The sequence below is a fragment of the Aethalodelphis obliquidens genome, unplaced genomic scaffold, assembly GCF_003676395.1.
Source record: "Aethalodelphis obliquidens isolate GAN/ISIS:26980383/991018 unplaced genomic scaffold, ASM367639v1 scaffold20, whole genome shotgun sequence".
NCBI classification, from domain to species: domain Eukaryota; kingdom Metazoa; phylum Chordata; class Mammalia; order Artiodactyla; family Delphinidae; genus Aethalodelphis; species Aethalodelphis obliquidens.
Window position 1 is genome coordinate 666,872 of NW_020837964.1, and position 25,913 is coordinate 692,784.

Genomic DNA, 25,913 nt, shown 5'->3' on the forward strand with positions numbered 1-25,913 from the left:
CGGTGGTGGGGGGGGAGGGTGCCAGGTCCCACGGGCTGAGACCCATGCAGACTGCCGCTGCCATGAGGTCGCAGAGGCGGGGATGGCGGAGAGGCTCACGGCCGCCTCAAGGCCTCCGCCCCGCCAGTGGGCGGCCTTGGCGAGGGCTGCGGAGCCCTGCAGGGCATACCCCCAGCCTGTGCCCAGGCCCGCAGCTCACCCGCCAGCCGCCAGCCCGAGGCCGGAGGGTCTGGAGAGCCCCGGAGAGAAGGCCGCCATCCGCGTCTTACCTCGCTCTGCACCGGAGGCCCACCGCCCCGCCGACCGCCGGCCTAGCGGGACCGCTACCCACCGCTCTGAACAGCCCGCGTCAGCGGTCTCGCGGTAACCGTTGCCTAGTAACTAGGCGCGCAGCAATGGCCGCGTGCTAAGGGCTGCGCGTTACTGCACTCCTGCCCCTCTCCACGGGGGTGACGCTGGGCCTGCGTAGGGGGCCAGGACGTGGACAACTCTGGGGGCCTCACGGGTGGTCCCAGCATCCGAGGGCGTCTGGGGGACCTCAGGCACCGGCAGAGGCAGGCCCGGCTCCCTTGGGACAGCCCTGCTGTTGTGGCGTCCACGCTCCCGACCAGCCCTGGGGTGGGCTCTCTGTCCGGGGACACTGGTCCGGGCCTCCCCGACATGGGCTGTCGTCGCTCGTGGGGCCTGGGCTCCCCCCTCCTCCTCGCCACGCCCTCCCTGGGCTCCGCCCCCTCACAGCACATTGTCCAGCGGGCAGCTGCCCACCTTGGCTGCCACGGGGAGCTCAGGCCTCCGTCCTCGGGCGGAGCCCTGAGGGGGCAGCAGCCTCACGTCACAGAACGGGGGGCGGGGCGGGGGGTGGCGCAGGGGGCGCCTGGGCCCTGAGGTGTCGCGGTGTCAGCCCTGACATTTCTGTGGCCGTTTCAAGCCCACCCGACCCCCGGGCTCTCCTCAGCGGGCCCTCTGCGCATCTTACGCGGATGCTGAGCTCTGGTGAATAAATGCAGGCAGACGGCAGCAGAGCCTTGAACACCCGGCAGGTTTATGTCCGGAGGGAGGGACGTGGCAGGTGCGGACCCTCCACCGCGGGCCTTCCCCCTGCCCCCGAGGGAGCGGCGTCCGAGGAGCAGCCCCTGCCAGGCACCCTTATCTTCCCGCTGCCTCTCAACATGTCCACTCCCGCTGTGCCCAGGAGGCCCTCCAAGCGAGATCCAAGCACTGCGGGTTTGACAGAGCCCAGGGTGCCCGCCCCCGGCTTTGGTTTGGGAGTCGAGTGCAGGGCAACACGGAGCCGCCAGGCTGAGGCATTTCCAGCCCCGGGAACTTTCCCAAAGCCTCGGGACCTTAAGCCATGCTGGCTTAGCAAGTGGGGCTCTGTCTGTCTCCAGGGCCAGGCCAGGGCCCCCGCCAGGCTGGGCTGGACCCACGTGAGGAGCGGCAGAGGATGAACCTGGCCCGAGGGCGCCGAGGAGGCAGGTTGGGCAGGGGCCAGGCCACGTTCTGCATCCTGAGGGACGTGGTCTAAGAGCCTGTCAGCGTCCCAGGCCAGTCTTGTTCTCGGTCAAAGATGACCATTATTCTTCGGAAAGTATTTTGTACAGACGATAGCAGAAGGCAGATGAAGGCGTGAACGTTTTCAGGAATCACATTTTCAGTATCAAGACAGACAGAGTCAAACCAGTGGGATGAAGTAAAGATCTGGGGACGTGGGAACTGATTCTTCCCAGGAGCTCGTGGTCCCCAGGTCCCAGGACACGAGGACAGCAGGAGCCACAGTGTCCGGTGCTGCCCTGAGAGTACTGGGCTGCGGGCCAGCGCCAAGCCCGGAAGTCTGGCCTGCTGCACAGGCGGGTGACCAGTGCGTGTCCAGGGCTCGGGCAGGAGGGCGCTGGGGTGGACGTTCCTCCGAGCAAACGCCGTGCCCAGGGCCGGCCTCGCGGAGTCACAGGCCATGCGCACAGGGTGGGGGAGCAGCCCTGGCCCCCACGTGCTGCCCACCAGGTCCTCGGCTCTGTCCTGGCTTCCGCCCATCCTCCCCACGACACCTGGGCCTCCAAGGGCGCCTCTGCCCTTGCCCGGGGAGGGCAGGGAGCCTGGGGGCCGGGCAGCAGGGGCAGGTGGGGGGGGTCTGGGAAGGAGAGGGAGACAACCAAAGACCAAAGGGGGCAGGGGGTGTCGTGGAGGGAGCAGCACAGGGGAGGGGAGTGGGGTCTGTGGGGCCCGGGCTGCGGCCTCGACAAGGAACACTGGCCCCAGAGCCCAATACTGGCCCCCTGGCCCGTCCCAGAGTGTGCCGACCCCTGGTCCAGGAGGCCCCCTCTGGGGGCCAAGGGTCCTCTGGTCACATGAGCTGCGTCTTTGGCCCTGAAGGCCTAGAGAGCCTCTGCCAGGGCTACGGGTACCGGACACCCCAGCAAGGTGCTCGTGTGGTGGGAAACGCCCTCCCCTGGACGCCCAGGACCATCGTCTGTGTCCACCAGAGAGACACCCGCCCTGTGCACCGTGCACACGCGTGCAGACCGGGCCCTCCCTGTGCCGTGGGCGGGGACCACGCAGGCCCTGGGAAGGAGCGCAGGACAGGTGTCTGCTTCTCTGTGGAGCCTTTATTGAGTTTCCAGGGAGACCTGCTTCCCCCGTGACACCTCCAGACCCGCGGGGACCTGGGAGGCGGGGACTGCAGAGCACATGGAGCTGTGCGGTGTGCCGTGGCCACGAGGCCGGGACAGAGGGCACGAGGCGGTTTCCTTCCGGGTAGGCGTGGCCAGGCGGGAAGCCGGCTCACTGGCGCCCGGTCTCGGGGGCAGCCCAGTCGCGCGGGTAGAGCTGCCGGACAAGGTCTGGCTTGTTGACCTTCCCCATCTGGTTCCGCGGGATCTCCTCCACCAGCAGGAGTTCCGAGGGCACCGCGTACGGGGCCAGGACACCACTGCAGAGACAGGCCAGGCCTGAGGGCAGGAGCCACGGGCGCGGGTGGCGCCTCCGCAGCGGGTCGGGGCCTGGTCCTGGGCATGGAGACGCCCCTCTGCCCACTGGGGGAGAGGGTGAACCTCACCCAGGGCCAGGCCTCCCGAGACCCCGCCCCGGAGCCCCTGAGCTGGAAAGAACTGGTCCTACCTCGCGGCCCATTCACTGCAGCCCTGGCCGGACAGCTGGGGGAGGTGGGTGGGCACCTCACAGACCCCTGGGTGCTATGACCACACACGCCAGCCGGAGCCACCCTCCCACCCCAGAGCCATCTGGGTCCAGCAGCTGGCCTGCAGCCGCACCCCAAGAGGAGCACCGTTAGACAATGCTCCCTCCTGTGAACGGCCACGTGGCGGGCCCAGCCCCAGGCAGCTCTGCACACCACGCCCAGGCTTCTCCTGAGCAGAGCTGCCTGCTCCTTGCTTGAGGGCCGCACGTGGGGCCCTTCAATACGGAACCAGTAGGTGCACAGGATGCTGCCTGGGGTGGTGGGGAGAGGGGCCACCCATCGTGGCCTCCTGGCGCACAAAGGCTCCACGCTCTGTGGCTGCCGCCAGTGACGCAGACAGCGGGGCATCGGGCAGTGGGGCTCTGGACAGCAGCACCGCGAAGTCTGCTCGGGGCCCGCAGGAGTAGGGACAGCCTTGGCCACTCGGGACGTGTGCAGCAAGGGGCCGGCGAGGGCGGGCAGAGGAACCCCATCCCTTGGCCTCAGTAGCTGGTGCCTACATCCACCTGCCCACAGATGGAGAGAAACGCTGTTACCTCGGGGCAGCCCTGGCGCAAATCGCCTGCCCCGGGCCAAAGGTCACGGAGGTTCCCCCAGGGACACCCGCTCCCCGCCCCCCGCGGCACAGCACCGCCTCCCAGGCGGCACCCACCTCCTCTCCGCCCACCAGCGTGGAGAGGGTCAAGGGGCAGCCGCAAGGATGCAGGCCCTGCGTGAAGAGTAGGTGAGGCGGGAGTGGAGCATGAAGAAAAAGGAAACCCCGTCTGTCTAGAAGCCCAAACCCGGAGAAGGTCTCCTTCAAGGATGAAGATGAAGTTAAAGGCTTCAGACACAGGAGCTTGGGGTCCCCAGCAGCTGACCCACTCCCCACACTTGAGGGTCTGTGGTGGGAGGGGCTGCCATGGGGGGAGAGTGCCAGACAGGATACGTGTCATCTTCCTTATTCGTGAATCCTCCTTAAGAGATAACCGTTTGAACAAAAAGTGGGGCTTGTAACGACATAAAAGGTAGGACGACAGCGCACAGGCGGGGTGGAGTCACAGCAAAGGCAGGACACACAGCCGGAAGCCTAACTCACAGCCACCACGAAGAAGCAGAAGCTGAGGACGTAGAGGGATGCACTCTAAAGCCTGCAGACCCGCGGATTCTGAGAACAAACCCTGTTCTCCTACGAGGGGCGTCAGCTTAGCAACTGGTCTCATAGGAAACTGTCAGAGCAGCTCCCAGGCCAACTGAGGCCCTGGGCAGGAGCACAGCAGGGCTGAGTGGTTTGTTACAGAGCCAGCTTCCCTGTGGGAAAAGCCCCGTGGGCAGCGGCGGCCTCAGCCCCACCGCTCAGCCCCGTGGGGAAGGGAGGTGGCCCGGGGGCCCAGCAGCATCTCCCCTCCACGGTCTGATCGGACGGCAGCGCCTGCGCCATCTGGACACCGGATTTCTGAATTATCCCCGGGGTGTAAGCCCCACGTGGGCCACTGCAACTGGACAGTTTGGTGGGCGGGCCACGTCCCAGACCGGGAACGTGGTGCTGGGCCAACGAGCCCAGAGGCCACGCCGGCCCCTCCAAGTGTCGCGGTGCCTGAGCTGGGGCGGGGGTGCCAGCCTCCCCCAACTCCGCTAGGAGCACAGCGCAGGGTCTGCAGGAGGACGTAGGACAGACCTTTGCTTGGGGGTCTTGTAAGATTCAAGAATCTTCAGAAATGAAAAAAATGGCAGCAAAAGGGAAGACATTATTAAAAAAAAAACAAACCCTTTAAAAAAAGACCCCCAAATGGCAACGAACAGGACACAGAAAGAAAGAGCAGCTTCGCTGAGCCAACGTCTGGAAAGCTCGGAGTGAGGCCCCTCCCCCACTCCCCCCATGAGGGGGGCGGAGCCGGCCCTGCGCTCTGAAAGGAAGGTCCCTGCCCTCCCTCCGGGGGTGGGCAGCCGCGGGGTCACTGTCCAGTGACTGCCCCGTGGGAGGACACAAAGCCCAGGGAACCGGCCACGTGGAGGCTGCAGGCTGACCACCCGCCCCAGGCCCGCCCTGCTGGGAGCATCTCCCCAGGGACCCAAAGCCTCAGCACACAGCGCAGCGCCGCCCCAGCCGGGCCCCTGCGGTGAGGGGACGACCGGAGCCCCGGGCATGAGAAGGAGCAGGTCTGAGGCCGGGAGACCTGCTCTCAGCACAGGATGGCAGGTTCTTTCTTTTAACAAAGCAACTGTTTAACCAAAGCGGCAAAGCTGACTAGAATCCTCTTCGTGCCTTTGTGAAACTGCAAAGTTCCCACTGTGATTTTGCAAATCCAGGGGAATCTAATCGCCCAGCTGTGCTGCCCTGATAAACAAGGATTCCTCCTGTTTGTGAAATCACGGTGGCTGAGCCACAAATATCTTCAGTGCAGAGGAGGAGGCAAGTCGGGTAGGGGTGTGGGGAGAGAGGACCAGAAGGAGGGACCTCTTGGATCTAAAATAAAGGCCTTGGGGATGTAACTCACAGCTCCTTTCTGAGCTCTGGCCTGGGGCCAGCAGCGGCGCCCAGGGGCCCGTGTGATGCCCTGCGCTCAGCACGTGCTTCGGGCCCAGCGGCGCCCCGAACCTGCTCAGCCCACGCCCTGGGGTCCCGTCAGGATGGCTCTGAGCTCAGCTCCTGGGAACGGACCTTCTTTGACAAGGCTCCTCCTACACCCAGGAGGGGACGCACTCACTCACCATGGGACCCCGTCCACCTCTGACCCGGCCTCGGAAGCTTACACCTGAGTCAGGGGTCGGGGTCCTGCATCTGCTCCTATCGTCACGACACAGCTTCCCTGGGGCCCTTTGCACGCGCGTATGAGTGTGTGTGTGCATGTATGTGTGTGCGTGTGCGCGTATGTGTGTGTGCGCGTGTGTGTGTGGTGCGGGGAGCGCAGCTCCTACAGGACCACGTCACCTGGCCCTCAGCCCCCAGCCCGAGACCCCGCCCACCCGCCCGGCCCTCACCTGGCCCACTCTTTGAGCTCCCTGTGGGACAGCGAGTGTCCCTCTCGAAGGGTCACCACTGCGGTGACCCGCTGGCCCCACGTCACATCTGGAACTCCGATCACAGCCACGTCTGTGGAGAAAGAAGAGGGTGGGGGACCTCAGAAGCACAAGAGGACGAGCACCGCAGGCTGCAGGGCAGCGGGCACCTGCGGGAAACACCTGGGACCCGCCGCCCCAGGGAAGCCCGCCTAGTGGCCAGAGACAGGGAATACGGAGTCTCTGAGGGACCAGGACGGCCCAGGACGCCACCACTCCTGAGCACGGGTCCCGGCCTGCACCTGGCCAGCCTGGACCCAGGCGGGGGGCGGGGGAGCAGGCCGACTGTGGGGAGGGGTGGGGAGGGGATGGGAGGCAGGCCCTGGTGCTGTGCCCCCTCATGGGTACCTGGTCCCCGTTTTGTCAACAACACACACACAGGAAGACACATCTGGACTGGTCCCGAGACAGCCCGGGTGGCCGAGCGCAGCTGTGTCATCCAGAGGTCAGGGTCCGGGCACCTGGCCGCTCACCCGTGATGCTGGGATGGGCCAGCAGGAGCCGCTCCACCTCCAGGGCGCTGACCTTGTAGCCGCCACTCTTGATGATGTCCACGGACGTGCGGCCGCGGATCCAGTAGTTGCCGTCCTTGAACACGGCCGTGTCACCTGGGGAGAGGCTCGGGTCGGTGGGAGGCACCTGGCTCGGCCACAGTGGGCGCTGCACACGCATGAGTGCCACCCTCCCCGGCACGTGTGGGCCCGCGTCTGGGACGAGGCAGCAAGCAGCAGGCGGACGGCTGGGACCTCGCGTGACGCCGACGCCAGACGCCTCCGTGGCCCTGCCCCGAGGCAGGTGGCGGCGTCCCACAGGGACGGGCGGGACCCCCATGAAACAGCCCAGGACCACGGAGGCAGGAAAGAAGAGCTTCAGGGCCTCCCTGGGGTCCTGGCCACAGCAGGGCCACAGCAGGCCCTTTCCCAACAGGGCTCTGGGCCATACGCAGTGTCACACGGGGGTCTGGCAGGAGGGAGGGACCCCACCCCCCCACCCGCCATGCTCAGCACCGGGGCTTCCCCACCCACTTCTCCTGGACGTGGTCCTGGCGGGAGCCCTGCCCAGCTAAGGACCCACGCGGTCCCACCTCAGGAGGCGCTAGAGACCTGAGCGGGGGGCGGCGAGCTCAGTGAGGGCCGGGGCCGCACGCCAGACAGGGCATTGCGGTCTGGGGGGTGGGGCTGAGTGTGAGGGTGCACACACACGGGTGCACGGACGTGTGAGCCTGTGCACGTGGGGCCCCCACCGTGCACTCTGAGAGCGGCGCTGATGCTTCACCGTCTGCTCTCACACACCCCATGCTGCACATGGCTGAGTAGCTGGAATAACTCATCAATACTTCATGATACATCACACCGTCCAGCGCAGGAGGCCCCTCCGTCAGCTCGCACTCCTGGCGACCTGCCACGCGGGGCGCCCCAGCCTAGGAAACAAGACGGATGGCACTGCCTGGCTGGCTGCGGTGGGCTGTGATGCAGCAGGAGCCGGGCTCCTGCAGGTGTGGGGCCTCCTGCCTGATGGGAAGCAGAAGGAACGAGAGGCACTGTGGTCTCCAGACAGAGGGATGGAGCAGGTGGCCGGCTGGCGGGCAAGGATGCAGGCGTGGAGTAAAAAGCGGGCCGCAGGGACAGGACGCAGTCTGCCCCCATCCCATGAGGCCCACCGGGGCCCCTCTCCCACTCCTACTGTGTGGCCCCGGCTCCAGCCATGTCCCCTCCACACTGGACAGCCACTGGGTCTCCCGACGGCTTCCCAACCACTGGACACCAGCCCCTTAAATGCACCCAATGGCCCAGCCAGGCCTCCGCCGGCCAGAGACCCAGCAGTGTTGGGGGTGGGGGTCATTGCCCTGCCCTGGTCCTGCCAGGGATGCCCCCATTGCCCATACCAAGGCCGACATGGCTTCGGGGCCTCTGGCCATGTCGCCTGCACCCTCTTTGCTCTGTGTGACGCCAACTTAAGTCAGGGTGAGAGCTCCCCACGGCTGCACCCACACGCCCTACGCAGGGCCCCCAGCCACGGCCTTCACCCCAGGGGTGCTCACACCCGCTACCCCATCTGCGGCATCTGGTTCTCCATCTGCCCGATCCCCTTCACTGTCCCTCTGCTCAGACGTCACTTCTGTGGCATCTCCAGGTGCCCCTCCCCACGCACCAGCTCACAGTTCCAGAGGCTTCCTTGCACTGTCTCCTGTCACCAGCTCTTACACTGACCCTCGTCCAGCCTGATGAAGAGCAGTGAGAATTAGGATCTTCTCTGAGAAAAGCCGGGCACCGCAGTGGTAGGGATGGCGCTGAGGACACACGGACACTGTCCCGGGGGAGGCCTGGGGGTCTGTGTGCTGAGTGAGGAAAAGCCCCGCGGGAGAGCCCTGCTGCTTCCCGGGACCACCGTCAGGCAGGGTCGCCGACAGATGTCAACACCACCCTGGACTACCCGGTGGCCTCAGTGTGATCACACACGTCCTCGTGAGGGGGCGGGGCAGAGGGATATTCGAGACACAGAAGACCCAGGAGGGGCCCCGTGGAGACGGAGGGAGGAGGCCCCAGCGGCTCTGTGCCCCTCACACGTGGCTGTGCAGGAGGCCAAGGAAGACGCTAGAAGGAAGACGAAGACACGACAACCTCCCAGAGCGGAGCGGAGCCTGAGCACACAGCTTGGTTCTCTCCCTCTTGGAGTAAAATCAACAGCAACTGTCGTTTTCAAGGCACAAAGCCGCGCACAGGAGACAGGAGAGGGCGTGATGGTGAGGGAACTGGCGGCTGGAAAGCAAGCGGACAGACCCCGCGGGCTGGAGGGAGGCTGTGTGAGGCGGGTTACGGCCAGGGTGGCAGGCGCCCTGCGGGAGGTGGCGAGGACGGGCCGAGCGAGGAACAGCGGCACTGGCCCCCAGCGCACGGCCGCCAGTCTTTCTCTGCGGACGGAGGAGGGTGGATGGCAACACAGGAGCCCATGGGCCCTGAGCAGCGGTGGCTGGGCCTCCCCACCCCCTCTTCTTGCTCTCAGCCCCCGGACCCCTGCTGGGCATGAGAGGGGAGAAAATCAGCCATCAACCCCCGGAATTACGAGACGTGGTCTCCAGAGCCCCCGGGGTGCATGGCCTGTCGACTTCAGGGCTCCCAGCGCAAAGGGAAGATTCTCTAGGACCTCAAGAGGGGAAAGGTCACGACGCGCCAGGAATAACGCAGCTGCAGCCGGCAGCACACGTGGAGGCCTGACAGCGGTAAAGACAATTTCTAGCCCAGACTCCTGTACCCGGCCCAGCCAGGACGAAGACGCTGGCAGACACGAGCTCTCCAGAGCTCACCTCCCACCCGCCCAGCCTCAGGAGGCTCCTGGGGAACGTGGCCGACAAGGAGAAAGGAGGCCGGTGGGAGCTGTGCACTGGCGTGGGTGGCAAGCACGGGGGGGGTCTCCCAGGAGGACTGGAGGCCAGAACAGATGAGCCCTCCCGCCTCGGGAAACACTGCGGCTCCCACGTGGCTCAACCCTGAACGGTGTGTCCACAGGCGTCTGGCAGCCTCCAGGTGGCCAAGATGGGCACGGCTGGGGTACGAGGGCCACGCGTCCTTCTTCCCAAACCAAACAGACCGCTGGAGTCTTCCAGCTGCGCACGTGGGACCTTGATAAAAACAAAGATCTTCTGCCCAGAGGTCTGAGGCCGACCAGGGTAGACACAGCGGCCAAAAGGCAGCGTAGGGACTTTCCTGGCAGTCCGGTAGTTACGACTCTGTGCCCCCAATGCAGGGGGCCCAGGTTCGATCCCTGGTTGGGGAACTAGACCCCACATGCCGCAACTGAAGATCCTGCGCACCACAACTAAGACCTGGTGCAGCCAAACAAACAAACCAAACCCAGAAAAACAAACAACAACAGAAAACAAAGGGCAGCGCAGAGGCCCAGCAGGAGTGCGCAGGATGGAGACACGCCGTCCGCACAGAAGCCACTCCGGGTGGCTCAGAGACTTAACTCCAACAAAGCCGGGCATTTCAGAAGAACATGGAGGAAAAGCTCTTGACGACCGCTGGGGAACAAAGGGACGAGCAGCAGACAGGCCCGCGACACAGCCCCAGCCTCCTGTTCACAGGGCGCCTCCACACAGAGCCCAAGCCCCGCGGGGCGGCGGGATCGGCAGCCTGACCACACCACACGGCCTGGGGGACCTGGGGGCCCTGCCCAGGGCTCTGGTCGTACGCGGTCAGCAGACGTGAAGGGGTCGACCACCTCCAGCTACACGTGCTGTCACACCCCTAACACGAAGCCCTGGGCGCCCTCCTTTCAACACGCTGCCTGATTCCTAACTATTGTTGGTCAAAATAAAAGCACTGCTTTCTGGAGAACCACATCAGAGCTCAGCGTGGCTCCGAGTGAGCGGCTGGGCAAGAGGACGGAGCTCACGCCTGGGTCCACCCTGGGGCCTTCGTCACATGACAACTGGGAAGATTTTATACTTCTCGTCCGTGTTTGTAAAGGAACGAAGCTTACTGAGGAAACACTGGCAGAGAGAAAACAAAGGGACAGACGACAATCACAGAGACAGCAGCTAGCGTCTGTGCCTGGCGGTGCAAACCTGCATGACGGCCACACACACACACACACACACACGCGCGCGCATGGCGCACGCCAGCAGGGGCTCCCTCAGGCCAGGGCCACTCGAGTCATGGCTGCAGAAGGCTCACGCCCCTCCCGGCCGGGACGCACCACGAGGCGCCCACACGCCCAGCGCAGAGCAACGGGCTCCGATTCCCCACTGTATAAACATCGCACGCACCCCCCGCACCCGGCTTCCTTTGAACGGATTCCCAGGAGCCCTCCTGACACACAACCCGCCCGCGGGTGCCAAGCACCTGCCTCACAGCACCAAGTGTCAACTACGGGAGAATCTCTGCCAGTTTGGTGAAAGGAGACTGTTTCCATACTTGCTCTTTCACCACCAGGAAGTAAAACGTTTTCCGTATTTTTATGTCCAATTGCACTTCCTCTTGATCTGCCCGTGGCCGTGGCTCGTTTTTCCTACTGGGGCTACTGGGCTCAAGGGACCCACTCCCTCGGCCCCAGTTGGCCCTCACCGACTTCTCGGTGGACTCCACGTTCCACCAAGGCTGCAGACCTCGGCCACGTGTGCACCCAGGGCTCTCTTGTTTCCTGCTATATAAATAGCCTTTTATGTTTTCCCCTGATAACATCATGTGCTCATTAGAGAAGGAAAAAAAGGGAGTAAACTCAGCACCAAGATAGCCCCGTTAACGTTCTGCAGGGTTTCCTTACAGACCTTTTCCCCAGTTACCTAAATTTCTTCTATGACTGTGTTGACGTGTCGTTAGGTGTGTGCAGTTTACTACGTCACTTCCTAACAGTAAACGGTGCAAGGAAATCTTCTTTAGAATAAGGCAGAGCTACCATTTGTTTCCTCGTGTTCAGTCACAGTCTTTCTACCATGTCCAGAGGGTAGGAGCTGTAGCCCAGCTCAGCCCAGTCCCTGCATCCCTGTGTTCTCAGCTCCATCCGCAGGGTCAAGGTAAAGCCCTGGCAGAGGGGGGCTCCCGGCACTGCCATCTCCCTGCCCCGGCCGGCACTGGGCCCATTGCGTGTGGAAGGTTCTCCCCAGCCTGGCGTGCGCAGGTGGAACACGATCAGGGTCGCCATCGGAGGTGCTTCTGGATAGAGAACTTTGGTTTCCGGCCTGAGCTGCAGCCAGGACCCCTGGGGCTGGCAAGGAGCTCCCCGGCGATGGAAACCAGGCTTCACGCAGGGCAGGGAGGGTGGCCATGGCTGGCATGGCCGAGGGAGGCCTCTTTCCTCTCGTCCAGACACGGAGGAGGCCTCTGAGGAGAAGCCGGCCGGGTGCGGCCCCTCTCCAGCCCGGGCCACAATCTGTGTGGCAGGAAGGGCTGGCCAGGGAAAGGGTTAAGTTTAATTCATCCTGATTTCTATTTAATATCACGCTCTCCCCCGGAGGAGCAGCAGCTGTGAGCTGATTGCCGCGCTCATTATGCAGCCTGTATCGCTAATGGCCTGTGACAAAGGCACGCGGCTTCCAGGCCTCACCCCCGAGAGCCAATTAAACACACAGACTCCCTTCCTGTTTGCTGCGCATTACAATGAAATTAAACTGAATTTCAAAATCATTTTCTCCTAAAGACATCTCTTTACGATAATTAATGCATGCTATTCCTTTCAACTGAAATATTCATCACGACCAGGGACTAAAATGTTTTACCGCTGACTGCCCTGCACTTCGCAGCGCTGCCGGCCCAGTGTTCAGCGAGCCCTGCTATCTGCAGAATCCACAGGGCTTTGGTTCCTGTGCTTCAAAAAAAAAAGTTGCAGCTCTTTAGCTGCATTTAAAAATGAAACAGGATGGCCACCAGGAAGTCAGATTTCCAAGTCAGGACACTCGGAGGGCTACAGGAGGGACCCACAAAAAAGCAAGATTAGCTCAAAAGTAGTATTGCTTAAATACTGCATTTAAAGGACAATGATAGTGGTTGGCTGCCACCAGGCTGGCCCGTATGAACGCGAAGTTTACAAAGGGAAGCCAGGGCGTGTGTGAATGTGCCGCACGGACAGGTGGCCCGGGCTCCTGGGCCCCAACCACAGAGCCCTCTGCTGGCGCTGGCCAGGGCTCCTGGCACAGGCCTCTGCTCTGGGGGGCCCGAAATGGAGCCCCGAGGTCCCCCAGGAGAACCCCTCATGTGCCCCTTCCCCCTCAAGCCCCACCCAGCGGAGCCCCAGCACCCCGAGACGTCGGGGGGTCTGCACGTGGCCGCCGGCTCTGTCACCTGGTGACCTCAGGCCCACGACGGCGGCAGATTGGAGGTGATTTCTGCCCTTCCTAACCCGTGCGGCCTGAGCCCGTGGAGAAGACACGCGTGTGCTATCGGCCGGCCGCAGTTCCCCAAGGCGTTACCAGGCCAAGGACACACCCACTGCGCGCCTCCTTGCCCACCCCCAGGTGCGCCCGGCACCCCGTCACGGCCGCCCCCCTCACACGGCGTTTCTCTTCAGCTCTGTGGTCCACAGAAGACCTGGCAAGAGGTGCGTTTCTAATTATGAGGCCAGCACATGACGGACGGGGGAATAGGCCTTCCTTTGGAAAATACTGCTTTAAGATTATTATTATGAAATAATGCATTTTCAGTACAAAACTTTTAGAAATACAGACAGGCAATAAGAAAAAGAGAAAGCCCAGAACCCCACCTTCTGGCTGTCACGAGCTGCTGTTCCGGTGTGTCGTGTGAACACAAACGCAGTGAATCAATGCAGCTGCAACCGTGAGTACACCCAGTACCTGCCGAATCGTCCACATGGATGGGACCGCTGGGACCAAGGAGGGGGGCGGGGTGGACGGAAGGGGTGGGGCTCCTCAGAGCGGGCCCCGGGTGCGCGTGCGGTGAGAGGGCTCCGAGGTTGGGGGGTGGGTGCCTGCCTGCCCACGCACAGACCCTGGGCTCTGGCTCCACCGGCTGCTCTAGCAGGCGAGAGAGTACAGGGCAGGGAGTAACGTAACGAGGGACCCAAACCAAAGTGCAAACCAACCTCCTTCTATGAAAACGGGGGCGGGGTTACAAAGCAGGGGGTGGCGGCGGCGGGGCGGGCGGGGCGCCCAGGAGGGTCTTGGAGGCGGAGTGCAGTGGTCACTCGGGAAGGAGAGTCTTGACCCACGAGGGGCAGAGGGACCACCTCGTGCAGGGCTGCTGGGCCAAGGGACAGGACGGGAGCCTGGCCACAGGGCTGGGGGCTGCTAGCCCTCCTGCGGGTCATGGCCTCAGGACCTTCCTTCTAGAGGCCTCAGGGGGGCTGGGGTGCAGTGTGGGAGGTGCAGCCTTTAAGACGGGAGCACAAAGTATACCCCACCCCATCTCTGCCCGCCAGGGAGGATTGTGGGGACGTCCCGGTGCGGTGGTACCCGGGTGACCCTCCCGTCCCCTCTGGACCCTCCTTCCTACCTGTTTTGAACCAGCCGTCCGAGGTGAAGGCGGTTTTTGTTTCCTCCGGCTTGTCCCAGTATTCCCGGAACACAGAGGGCCCCCTGACCAGGAGCTCCCCCTCCTTCTCTTCAAACCCTGGGGTCACCTGCAACAGGAGAGAGAGGTGGGCGTCAGAGCTCGCCCCTCCAGGGCACGTCTCCACCTGCCCCCGCCCCTCCCGAGGCCCACACGCTCTCCTGAAATTAGACACTTGGGTGGGAAAGACGGCAAACGCAGCTTTCCGTGCCCACCTCGGTCACGCCGGCCGCCACCTCCGCGCCTGCCCCGCCCGGGGGGCTGTCCACCTCGCTTCCCCAGAGCTCGCTGCTGGGCCCCATTTGCCTGACTGTCCACCTCCAAAGGCCACGCTCCCGTGAAACTCTGTCTTCAGGGTGACTCTTGGACCGACTGCGGACACGGGAGGAGAGGGCAAGCTGCCCACACCTGCCATGGCTGCTGGAGAAGCTCGGGGTCGGCAGCTTCGGGGTAGGAAGGGAGCCCACAGGGCAGCCCGTTAAGGAGGGAGAGCCGGGCGCCTAGGACAGCGAGGTGGTCAAGAAGCAGGGATCTCAGCGTTTCCCCTGCTGGGAGCACAGCGAGGGCGGGAAGGGGGCTGCGTGTTAGAGGACACGGAGTCGATGTCTGTGATGCCAGGAAAGGATACAGCGAGGCGGCACCACACGCCGCGGGGCCCAGCGAGCCCCTCGGGTGCACCGTCGCTGGCTCCGCGCTCACAGAGTTGGCTGACAGTTAACTGTGACCCATGAGATCAAGTGCCGTACAGGCCTGTTCAGCTCATCAGCTCCCACCTGGGATGAACTTTCCTGGGGAAAGAATATCCCCCTCTTTTAAAAAAAATCAGAGGCCCTTTGAAACGTGCTGTAAAATCGTCTGAGTTGTTTGTCTGAGGCCTGGACGGCAAGCTGGACGCCCCCGGGGCCAACCCTGCAGGCAGAGGGTGAGGAGAGTCTGCCCCACAGCAGCTCTGTTCCCAAGCCTTGCTGTCGACTCATCACCCTGGTTCTCACACAGGAGTGATGTCACCGAGGGGCCCGGGCTGCATGTTCTGGGCCCAGCCGAGCTCCTGCCATCAGCCTGCTCAGAGGAGGTGTTTGTTTGTTCAACTAAACTGCAGGCTTTATTTGTATTTCACCATTTTTTCCACTGCCATCCTTTATCTCCTCCACTGCCAAGGTCAGCCTGGCCATGGGGTGGCACACCTGCCGGGCAGGTATACACGGCAAGGCAAAGGCTGTGAAAATAATCTGACGTGGAAACCAGCCCCAGAGATGGCAGGTTGGAACTGGCAGGCTTAAGTCAACTAGATAATAGTAAAACAAGAATACCAACACCCTCCACTGGAACTGAACAAGGTCCAGAGTCTCATTACACGATGTCCAAAATGTCTAGGACACAACACAAAATTGCTCAGCACATGGAAAGCCAAGCAAGTGTCCACCCTTATGGAAAAAGGCCATCAGTGCAGGACAACACCAGACGGCACAGATGCTGGGAGTGCCTGAGAAAGACGTGAAAGCGCATGTCATCAATGTGCCTGAGAAAGACGTGAAAGCACATGTCATCAATATGCTCCAACAAGTAAGGGAGAAAACACTGCAAATAAGCGGGAATATAAAGTCTCAGCAGAGAAATAAAAGACACAGAGCAGAACCAAATGGAAATGTTAGAACTGAAAAACACAACAACAGAAATAAGAAAAATTTGCTGGATGGGCTCAAGAGCAAAATGGAGATTACAAAGCAAAGAATCTGAGAATTTGAAGACAGAACAATAGAAGTTACCCAATCTGAACAACAGAGAAAAAACTATTGGAAAAATTGAACAGAGTCTCAGAAGCCTACACCAACACCATAAGGGCTAACAGTCACACTATTGGATTCCCAGAAGAGAAGCTAGGGGCAGAAAGATAGTTGATAAAATTTGGCTTAAAACTCTTCAAGTTTGGTGAAATACATTAATGTGCAGATTCAAGAAGCCCCATGAACCCCAAGCAGGACAAGCCCAGACACATCATAATCCAATCACTGAAAACTAAAAAGAAAGACAAAAATCTTGACAGCAGAGCATAACTTAGAGGCATTCCAACGACTACTGACTTCTCAGCAGAAACAATGGAGGCCAGAAAAAAGTGGAATAACATATTTTTTAAGTGTTGAAATAACTGTCAACCCAGAATTCCAAATCCAGTGAAAATAACCTTCAGGAATGAAGATAAAGTGAGGACATTCTTAGATGAAGAAAGAAGAGAATTTGTCGTCAGCAGATCTGACCTAAAACAAATGACTACAGAGTTTTCAGTCAGAACAGAAATGACACCCGAATGAACCTGGAAGATCAGAAGTAAAGGAAAAGCAACAGAACTGGTAAATATCTGGTTGAATAAAACTGACTATTCTTTTCGTCATGAGTACTTTAAAAATATTTTGACCATTGAAAGCAAAAATTGTAACATTGTTTAATGGAGCTTACCGTATACATAGACGTTACGTATGACAACAACAACCTAAAAGGGAGAGGGCAAAGTGACCCACAGAGTGGTGACAAAGATTGGAACATATGTATATGTATAACTGATTCACTTTGTTATAAAGCTGAAACTAACACACCATTGTAAAACAATTATACCCCAATAAAGATGTTAAAAAAAAAAAAACTAACCTCATTTCCATAAAGACAAGCAAAAGGAAAAAAAAACCTTTAAAAAAAATCCAGTTTTAGCAAGAACTTGGCTAAGTCAGTGTAGTAAGAGGCCCCCTCCACCCTGATATCTGCTCACCCTCATATCTGACCAGGTTCCTCATCCCCCACCATCTCGCAGTTGATGTCTGACCACCAGGCTTTCAGAGATCCTGTTAGGTCGGTTTAGCCAGAATCCCCCTGACCCTTGATGTTTCCTCTTTGCAAATTTCCATCCAACGACTCCACCTGCTCCTTGGCTGTGAACCCACACTTGCCGACGCTGTATCTGAAGTTGAGCTCAATCTCTCTCCCCTCCTGCAAATCCCACTGCAGTGGCTCCTACACCCATCGTGACGGTCCTGAGTCGGCCTCATCATCTTTTTTTTTTTTGCGGTACGCAGGCCTCTCACCACTGTGGCCCCTCCCGTTGCGGAGCACAGGCTCCAGACGCGCAGGCTCAGCGGCCATGGCTCACGGGCCCAGCCGCTCCGCGGCATGCGGGATCCTCCCTGACCGGGGCACGAACCCGTGTCCCCTGCATCGGCAGGCGGACTCTCAACCACTGCGCCACCGGGGAAGCCAACCTCATCATCTTTAACATGAGTGATGATTAATTTTTCTTTGACAGTACATGTAGTAGGAGTTCTGTGTTTTTCTGGAAGTGTCAAAATGTTGAGTCTAAGTAGATTTCAAAAAGTGAAGTATGTATTTTGTAGTCCCTAGAACAACTACTAAAAAACTAGAAGACATGTGTTCAAAAACTCAACAGATAAATTAAAAGGGAATACTAAAAAACTGACCCCAAAGAGGGCAGTTAGAGGGAAGTCAAGCAATGAGAAACCAAGGGACAGAACAGTAAGCAAATAACAAATGAGAGGCTTAAATTCAAACATATCAATAGTCACATTAAATGCACATGGTCTAAACTGGCCAATTAGAAGACAAACTTCAGATTAGATTAAAAAACATACATCATGCAACTGTGTGCTGTCTATAAGAAACTCATTTCAAATACAGTTACGTGGTAGGTTAGAAGCAAAGGGATGGAACAATATATACCATACAAACATCGATCGAAAGAAACGGAAGTGGCTATATTAGTACCAAACTAAATAAACTTAACAGCAGAATGTTAGCAGCAGCAGTACATGATGATAAAAGTCAATTCACCAAGAAGGCATAGTAATTATAAGTGTGTGCTCACCAAGCAACAGATTTTCAAAATTCATGAAACAAAAAACTGATAGGAGGGGGCCTCCCTGGTGGTGCAGTGGTTAAGAATCCACCTGCCAATGCAGGGGACACGGGTTGGAGCTGGGGTCCAGGAGGATCCCACATGCCGCAGAGCAACTAAGCCCGTGCGCCACAACTACTGAGCCTGCGCTCTAGAGCCTGTGAGCCACAACTACTGAAGACCGTGCGCCTAGAGCCCGTGCTCCACAACAAGAGAAGCCACCGCAATGAGAAGCCCGCGCACCGCAATGAAGAGTAGCTCCTGCTCGCCACAGCTAGAGACAAGCCTGCACGCAGCAACAGAGGCCCAACGCAGCCAAAATTAAATAAATAAATGTATTAAAAAAAACTGATAGAAGAAATAGACAGATAATTATAACTGGAGAATTCAACACTCCTCACTTGGTGCTTGAACTAGTAGTCAGAAAACCAGTATGGCTTTGAGAGACCTGAACACTACCATCAACCTTCTTCATCTAACTGACATTTACACCCCAACCAAAACCAGCAGAATACACACTCTGTTCAAGTGCACTAGAACAGTCACCAGGAAAGACCACATTCTGGGCCATAAAACACAGCTTAACAAATTTTTAAAAATTGAAATAATATCAAGTATGTTTTCTGACTGTAGTGGAATTAAACTGGAAATCAATAACAGAAAAATTGAACAACACACTTCTAAATTATCCATGAGTCAAGAAGAAGTCTTAAGGAAAATTAGAAAATTAGAAAATATTTTGAACTGAATGAAATTAAAACACAACATATCAAAATTTCAGGGGTAAAGCTCAAGCAATGTTTAGAGGGAAGTTCATATCATTAAATGCACATATTAGAAAAAAAGAAAAAAATCTCAAATCAATAACCTAAAGTTTTACCTTAAGAAACTAGAAAAAGAGAAAAGAAGCCAAAAGCAAGCAGAAGAGAAGAAACAATTAAGATAAAAACTGAAACCAATAAAAATTGAAAAGAGGGACAGCCCCGGAAGTCCAGTGGTTAAGGCTCCGCCTTCCAATGCAGGGGTGCAGGTTCGGTCCCTGGCCAGGGAGCTAAGATCCCACATGCTGCCGGTTGTGGCCAAAAATTAAAAAAAGAAAAAAAATTGAAAAGAGAAAAATAATGGAGAAAATTCAATGAATCCTCAAGTGAATTCTTTGAAAAAAGATTTTAAAAATGGATAATCTTCTAGCAAGAATAACAAAGAAAAAATAAATAGAAGACATAATTTATCAACATGAGTTGTGGGAAGTGTATCACTTCAGACTATGCAGACATTAAAAGGTCAATAAGGGAATAATACTGTGAAAAACTCTATGCGCATCAAGTATTCAATTTCTCAAAAACCACAATCTACCAAAACTCACCCAAGATGCAATAGATGACCTGAATAGTTCTTTAACTATTAAAGAAACTGAATTCATAGTTAAAACCTTCCAAAAGAAGAAACCTCTAGGCTCAGACGGTTTCAGTGGAAATTCTATAAAATACATAACACCGATTATATACAATCTCTTCCAGAAAGTAAAAGAGGAGGGAATACCTCCCAACTAATTTTATGATGCTTACATTACCTCGATACCCAAATCAGAAAGAATCTGCAAGAAAACTACAGAGCAAAATCCCTCATGAACAGAGACGCAAAGATCCTCGACAAAACGCTAGTAAAGCAAATCCAGTACTGAAGAAAAAGGATGACCCCCACGGCCACGTGGGGTCTGCCCTGGAATCACAGGGAAATCGTCCGTGCCGCCCACCGTCCCAGCAGCCTAATGAACAAAACCCAATCAATGCAAAAAAGACATGTGAAAATATCCAAAGTCCATTCATGATAAAAAACACTCTCGGACTTCCCTGCTGGTGCAGCGGTTAAGAATCCGCCTGCCAATGCAGGGGACACAGGCTCGAGCCCTGGTCCGGGAAGATCCCACATGCCGCAGATGGAGCAACTAAGCCAGTGTGCCACAACCACTGAGCCTGTGCTCTTTGCCCGTGAGCCACAACTACTGAGCCCATGCACCACAACTACTGAAGCCCGCATGCCTAGAGCCTGCGCTCCGCAAAAAGAGAAGCCACCGCAATGAGAAGCCCGTGCACTGCAACAAAGAGTAGCCCCCGCTCGCCACAACTGGAGAGAGCCCGCGCACAGCTACAAAGACCCAACTCAGCCAAAAATAAAATATAAATAAATAAATTTATATATTAAAAAAAAACTCTCGGCATATCAAAAATAGAATGGAATCTACAAAAAGCCTATAGCTACTGTCATGCTTAATAGTGAAAGACATTTGGTCTTTGCCCATAAATTGGAAATAGGACAAGGACATCCACTCTCACTATTCCTATTTGGAATCACACTGGAAATCCTACTCAGGACAATTAGGCAAGAAAAAGAAATAAAAGGCATACAGATTGGAAAAGAATAAATAAATCTGTTCTATTTGCAGAAAATAATTGTGTATATAGAAAATCTCAAGGAATTAAAAAAAAAATCCTCCTAAAACTGAAAAACAAATTTACCAGGATTACTACAGGATACAAAGGCAATACACTAGAATCAACTGTATTCCTATACGCTAGTGATAAACAATTAGAAACAAAAAATTCTATATTTACAATCATTGAAAAAGAAGAAGAAGAGGAGAAAGAGATGGAGGAAAGAAGAAATACTTAGGTATAAACCTAGCAGAACATGTTCAGGAGCAGCATGCTAAAAACCTCACACATCCACTCCCCCACCCCCCGCCAAAGCAGACCTAAGTAAATGGAGAGGGGCACCGTGTTCATGGATTGAAAAGAGTCATCGAGGTAAAGATGTTAATTCTTCCCAAATTGATCTATAGGTTTAATGCAACTGTGACCAAGATCCCAAAAGGATTTTTTGTAGATACAGACAAGCTATTTCTAAAATGGGTATGAGCAAGCAAAAGAACTAGAATAACCAAAACAAAAAACAAAAAACCCTGAACAAGAATAAAGTTGGTAGAATAACAGTCCTGAGGCTCACGATAAAGCCACAGGAGTCAAGGCTGTGGTGTCGCAAAGGAACAGACACACACACCAGTGGAGGAGAATATACAATCTATACATGAACCTGCTGAAACATGTAAAATTGATTTTTGACAAAATTGCAAAGAAGAAAGGGTAGTCTTTTCAGCAAACGGTATTTGAACAACTGGATATGGAAAAAAATAAGCTCCAACTAAATTTCATATGTAATGCAAAAATTCACCAAAATGCACAATAGATATAAATGTAAGCCATAAGACTATAAAACTTCCGGGAGAAAACCTCTGTAACCTGGAGTTAGAGATAACACCAAAAGCGTGATCCATAAAAGTAAGAGAAAGAGAGAAATTAGACCTCATGAAAATTAAAAACTTCTGCTTTATGAAATACAAGACAATGTAAAGACAAGCCACAAACTAGGAGGAAATATTGGCAAATCAGATATCCGACAAAGAACTCTTGAAACCCAACAGTAAGAAAGTAACCAGAGGGGAAGTGGGCAGAGCAAGAAACACCAGGAATCCAGCTCCCACCTGGACAGCAACTGCACAGGCAGGATCTGTCTGATGTAACTATTTTTGAAAGCTGGAGTCTGTTGAAGGCTTGCAACTTCCAGGGGAAGGCTTGGAGGGTAAACTGTGGTTAATTTTGGTCATTTTCAGCTCTTAGCTCTGTAGCAGCTACCGCTCCCCCCGCCCCCGCAGGCAGCTGTGCATGTATTCCTAGAGCAGCTTGCAGACAGACTGTGGAAGCCAGGGTGGGCAACACGGACGCAGATCTTCAATAAGATTATGTCAGCAGATTTCTCATCAGAACTTTGGAAGCCAGAAGCAGTGCACCCATATATTCAAAGTGCTAAAAGAAAAAAAATTTGACAAAGAATCCGATATCCACTAAAAATGTTCTTCAAAAGTGAGGGAGAAATTAACGCATTTCCAGATAAACAAAAGCTGAGGAAGTCTGTGACCACTAGACCTGCCCTGCAAGAAATGCTCAACTGAGTCCTGCAGGTTAAAAGAAAGCACCTAGTCAGTACACCGAAGTTGTATGGAGAAAGAAAGATCTCAACAGAAGTAAATACACTTACTATGACACATTGTTTTCTACATGATTTAGGAGACTAACACATTAAAAAAATTATGTGTAAAAACTAGTATTACAAACTCTGGTTTGTAACTCCAAATCTTGTTTTCTACATAATTTAGGAGACTAATACATTGAAAAGAATTAACTTATGTTTTAGGGCACAGAATGTATAAAGATGTAATCTTGTGACATCAACAGCTGAAAGGGGTAAGGACACAACTGTAAAGGAGCAGAGTTTTTGCATGTTATTAAAGTTAAGCTGGTATAAATCCAAATTAGTGTTAAAATTTTTAGAAAGATAAATGTAATCCTTGTGGCAACCACAAAGAAATTAGCTGGAGAAAATACACAAAAGGAAATGAGAAAGGAATTTAAACATTTCACTACAAAAAATCAACTAAGGGCTTCCCTGGTGGCACAGTGGTTGAGAGTCCGCCTGCCGATGCAGGGGACGCGGGTTCGTGCCCCGGTCCGGGAAGATCCCACATGCCGCAGAGTGGCTGGGTCCGTGCGCCATGGCCGCTGGGCCTGCACGTCCGGAGCCTGTGCTCTGCAACGGGAGAGGCCACAACAGTGAGAGACCCGCATACCGAAAAAAAAAAAAATCAACTAAACACGAAAGAAGACAGAAATGCAGGAAATTAGGGACCAAAAAAAGCTATATGGCACATAGAACACAAATAGCAGAAGTAAGTCCATCCTTATCAGTAATTACTTTAAACGTAAATGGATTAAATTCTCCAGTCTAAAGACAGATTGGTGGAATGGATAAAAATCCATGATCCAACGACAGTAGACCCTTGAGCAATGTGGGGGTTATGGGCAGAGACGCACCACACAGTTGAAAATCTGCATATAACTTTACAGTCAGCCCTCTGTATCTGTGGTTCCACATTCATGGATTCAACCAACTGTGGATCGTGTAATACTGTAGTGCATGTTTACTGGAAAAAAAACCCCACATATAAGTGGACCCGTGCAAACCCATGTTGCTCAAGGGTCAGTTGTATAGCCTTCCTACAAGAAACTCACTTGAGATCCAGAGACACAGGTGGATGGAAAGTAAAAGGATGGATCAAGATATTCCTGCAAATAGCAACTGACCAAAACAGACCAGGGTGGCTGTACTAATATCAGAGAAAAGAGACTTTATTCACACACCTAAGGACAAACCGTCAAAACATATGAAGCAAAAACCCTGACAGAACTGAAGGGAGAAAAGGGCAGTTCTAACTGAGTTCCATTCTACCTTAGAAATACACATCCCTGTGTCCTCTTCCTCAGCACTCCCCAGCACTGGGTGCCCTACAGAGACCTCTTATCACAGTCACTCTTCTGTCTCAGGGCAGGCATTCTGGGTATTGCACATCACCTGTTCAAATCACTGTGTGCTTGTGTCCTAACAATACCTACTGTGTGTTAATTTACAGACACGATCACCCAACCCTGTGCTGCGTTCACTCCAGCTCCTGTCGTCTGTGGACCCTCCCTTTATTCCTCCATCATGCTGGACCCACAGCCAGGTGCATGCTGACCGCAGGCGAGCAGGCCTGTATGGTGGGCAAGAAGCGGACCAGAGCTCATCCAGTCAGAGCGGACTTCCTGCCCACCCCCAGCACTGAGTCCTAGATTCCTGATTTCACATGGTAAGAAAAGATATTCACAAGCTTCTTCCAGGCAAGTTGCATGAAATGCAAGATACTAACTTTTGAACTCCACAGAACACTTTTTCACGTTTAGCATCTCTGAAATTGGGCTGTGCCTCACCACGGATGGGACATGGATTTGGCAAACAAGGATGACCACTGTCCACGGACACTGCTCTGCCCCTTCCCGTGACACGCAGACCAGCCCCCGAGCTCGGGAGCTGCTGGCATGCAGGCTCTGTGGCCACAGACACGCGGAGCATAGAGTCAGGGTCTTCTGGAACCAAAACCAACTCTCTGAACGGAATCCCCTCAAGACCCCTCACCTACCCAGCACCACCCACTCAACACTCCATCTGAGCGTGTTCCTAGGTTCACCTAATACACCCATCATGGGTTCAATGCCACAAAGACACACCTACCCCCCAATTCTAATTTTTGTACAGATCTGCCAGGGAGTCTCTGGTCTACAGAAAGCAAGTATCAAGAAACTAAGACATGGGACTTCCCTGGAGGTCCAGAGGTTAGGACTTCACCTTCCAATACAGGGGGTGCGGGTTCCCTGGTCTGGGAGCTAAGATCCCACATGCCTCACAGCCAAAAAACCAAAACAGAAGCAATACTGTAACAAATGCAATAAAGACTTAAAAAAATGGTCCACTTCAAAAAAAAAATCTTTAAAATAAAGAAACTAAGACACGTCACCATTTTCTTTATGCCAGAGAAAAACAAGGCATTTTTTCATTTCTTCAGGGAGGGGGAAAGTGAACCACCAATTCGAAGTTCTAATAACAAACAACCTAAAATAATGCGTAACCATAAACGCTGCCTTCGACTCAAATCCGTCCTGCGTATCACCAGGTCACAGGCAGAGCCAGGGCGCTGCAGGTTTCTGCCGCCATGCCTCAGAACCACGTGGAGTTACACTACCCGTCCATGGCACTGGGCAGGCAGTCCCCGTACTCTGGGGACCCAGCTTGGGTGCAGGGGGCAAGGCACGCATCCAAAACCCGGACTCCCGGCGACTGCGTGGCTTCAGACCACACCTGCCATCCACCCTGCAGTGAAAAGTCTGGGTGCCCTCACAGGGGACCCCGTTCGGGTGCACAGGAACGTCTTGACCCAGGGCACCCACACCTGACACATGTACTCCTCGTTCGAGGGCCACTCTGTCATTGGGCGGCCAGGGCCGTGCCCAAGAGCTGCCGGTGTGAGAACACGTGCTTCCTCATCTGAAAGCATCTCAGAGGCGGGAGTTACTGTAAAGTCCCCGGTGGAACCATGACCCAAGCCCCAAGGAGGGGGAGTTGAGCTGGCGGAAGGTGTGGGAGCCCAGGTGAGGAGGCAGGACCGGGGCAGGGGCAGAACCGGACACACGGCAGAGCCTGTCCCCAAAGGCCTGGCGCCTCTTGGGCCGTGGGCCCCGCTCCCAATGCATCCTGATGGGAGGGCTGTGTAGCTTACTGCCCACTGCCCAGCCCCAGGACAGGAGCCGGTCCTTACAACACGGAGGATGAAGCCAACAGAGGGGGCGGGGTGGCTCCAGGGGTACATTAAAAGCACAGTTGGGGGCAGGCAAGCGGCACAGGGTGCTAAGTGCTCCAGATGCTCACCTGGCACGTCAGGGGGCCTACTGGACCCGCTTTCCCATGTGAAAGTCCTCACTTAGGGTCCTGCCACCTCCTACCAGGCCCTTGGAAAAGAGGTAGTGGACCCACCTCACCCTAAGAGGCAGAAGCACACGGCTGACGACGGTCAGCTGCTTGTCTGAAGTGAGTGCCTTTGTGGGGACAGCGCCCCACCACTCATCGCAGGGCAGAGCGTGCCCAGGCCCCACAGGGCCCCTGTCCCCATACCCACCTCCACGGTCCGTGCAGCAATCCATGGTCCATGGCAGCGACAGGGGAAGTGGCGAGAGGGAGCACGGGAGAGGCGGGTGGCGGGGGGAGCACAGGCACCCACACATCAGCCCACTGTCCAGGGCGGCAGCTTGCACGTCAGCCACACGAAGTAACTGATTTTTTTTTTTTTTTTTTTTTT

The 25,913-nt window shown here is 55.7% G+C and overlaps 1 protein-coding gene across 17 annotated transcripts in view; it reads right to left on the reverse strand.

Annotated features, from left to right (window-relative positions):
• Positions 1–2,585: 2,585 nt before the first annotated feature.
• The window catches only part of ACSF3 (acyl-CoA synthetase family member 3), a 59,362-nt gene continuing 36,034 nt past the window's right edge, over positions 2,586–25,913 (reverse strand). For 9 of the 17 annotated variants that reach the window (XM_027118950.1, XM_027118960.1, XM_027118947.1 and 6 more), the window contains 4 exons: positions 14,179–14,305; positions 6,706–6,840; positions 6,155–6,266; positions 2,586–2,926 (listed from right to left, as the gene is read on the reverse strand). In XM_027118950.1, coding sequence (XP_026974751.1) covers positions 2,779–2,926; positions 6,155–6,266; positions 6,706–6,840; positions 14,179–14,305 — 522 coding nt within the window. In that variant the 3' untranslated portion in view covers positions 2,586–2,778. Of the gene's footprint in view, positions 3,903–6,154; positions 6,267–6,705; positions 6,841–7,475; positions 7,549–10,018; positions 13,521–14,178; positions 14,306–14,450; positions 14,608–25,913 lie in introns of those variants that run through there. The other 8 variants (XM_027118949.1, XM_027118952.1, XM_027118951.1 and 5 more) reach the window with 8 other exon arrangements.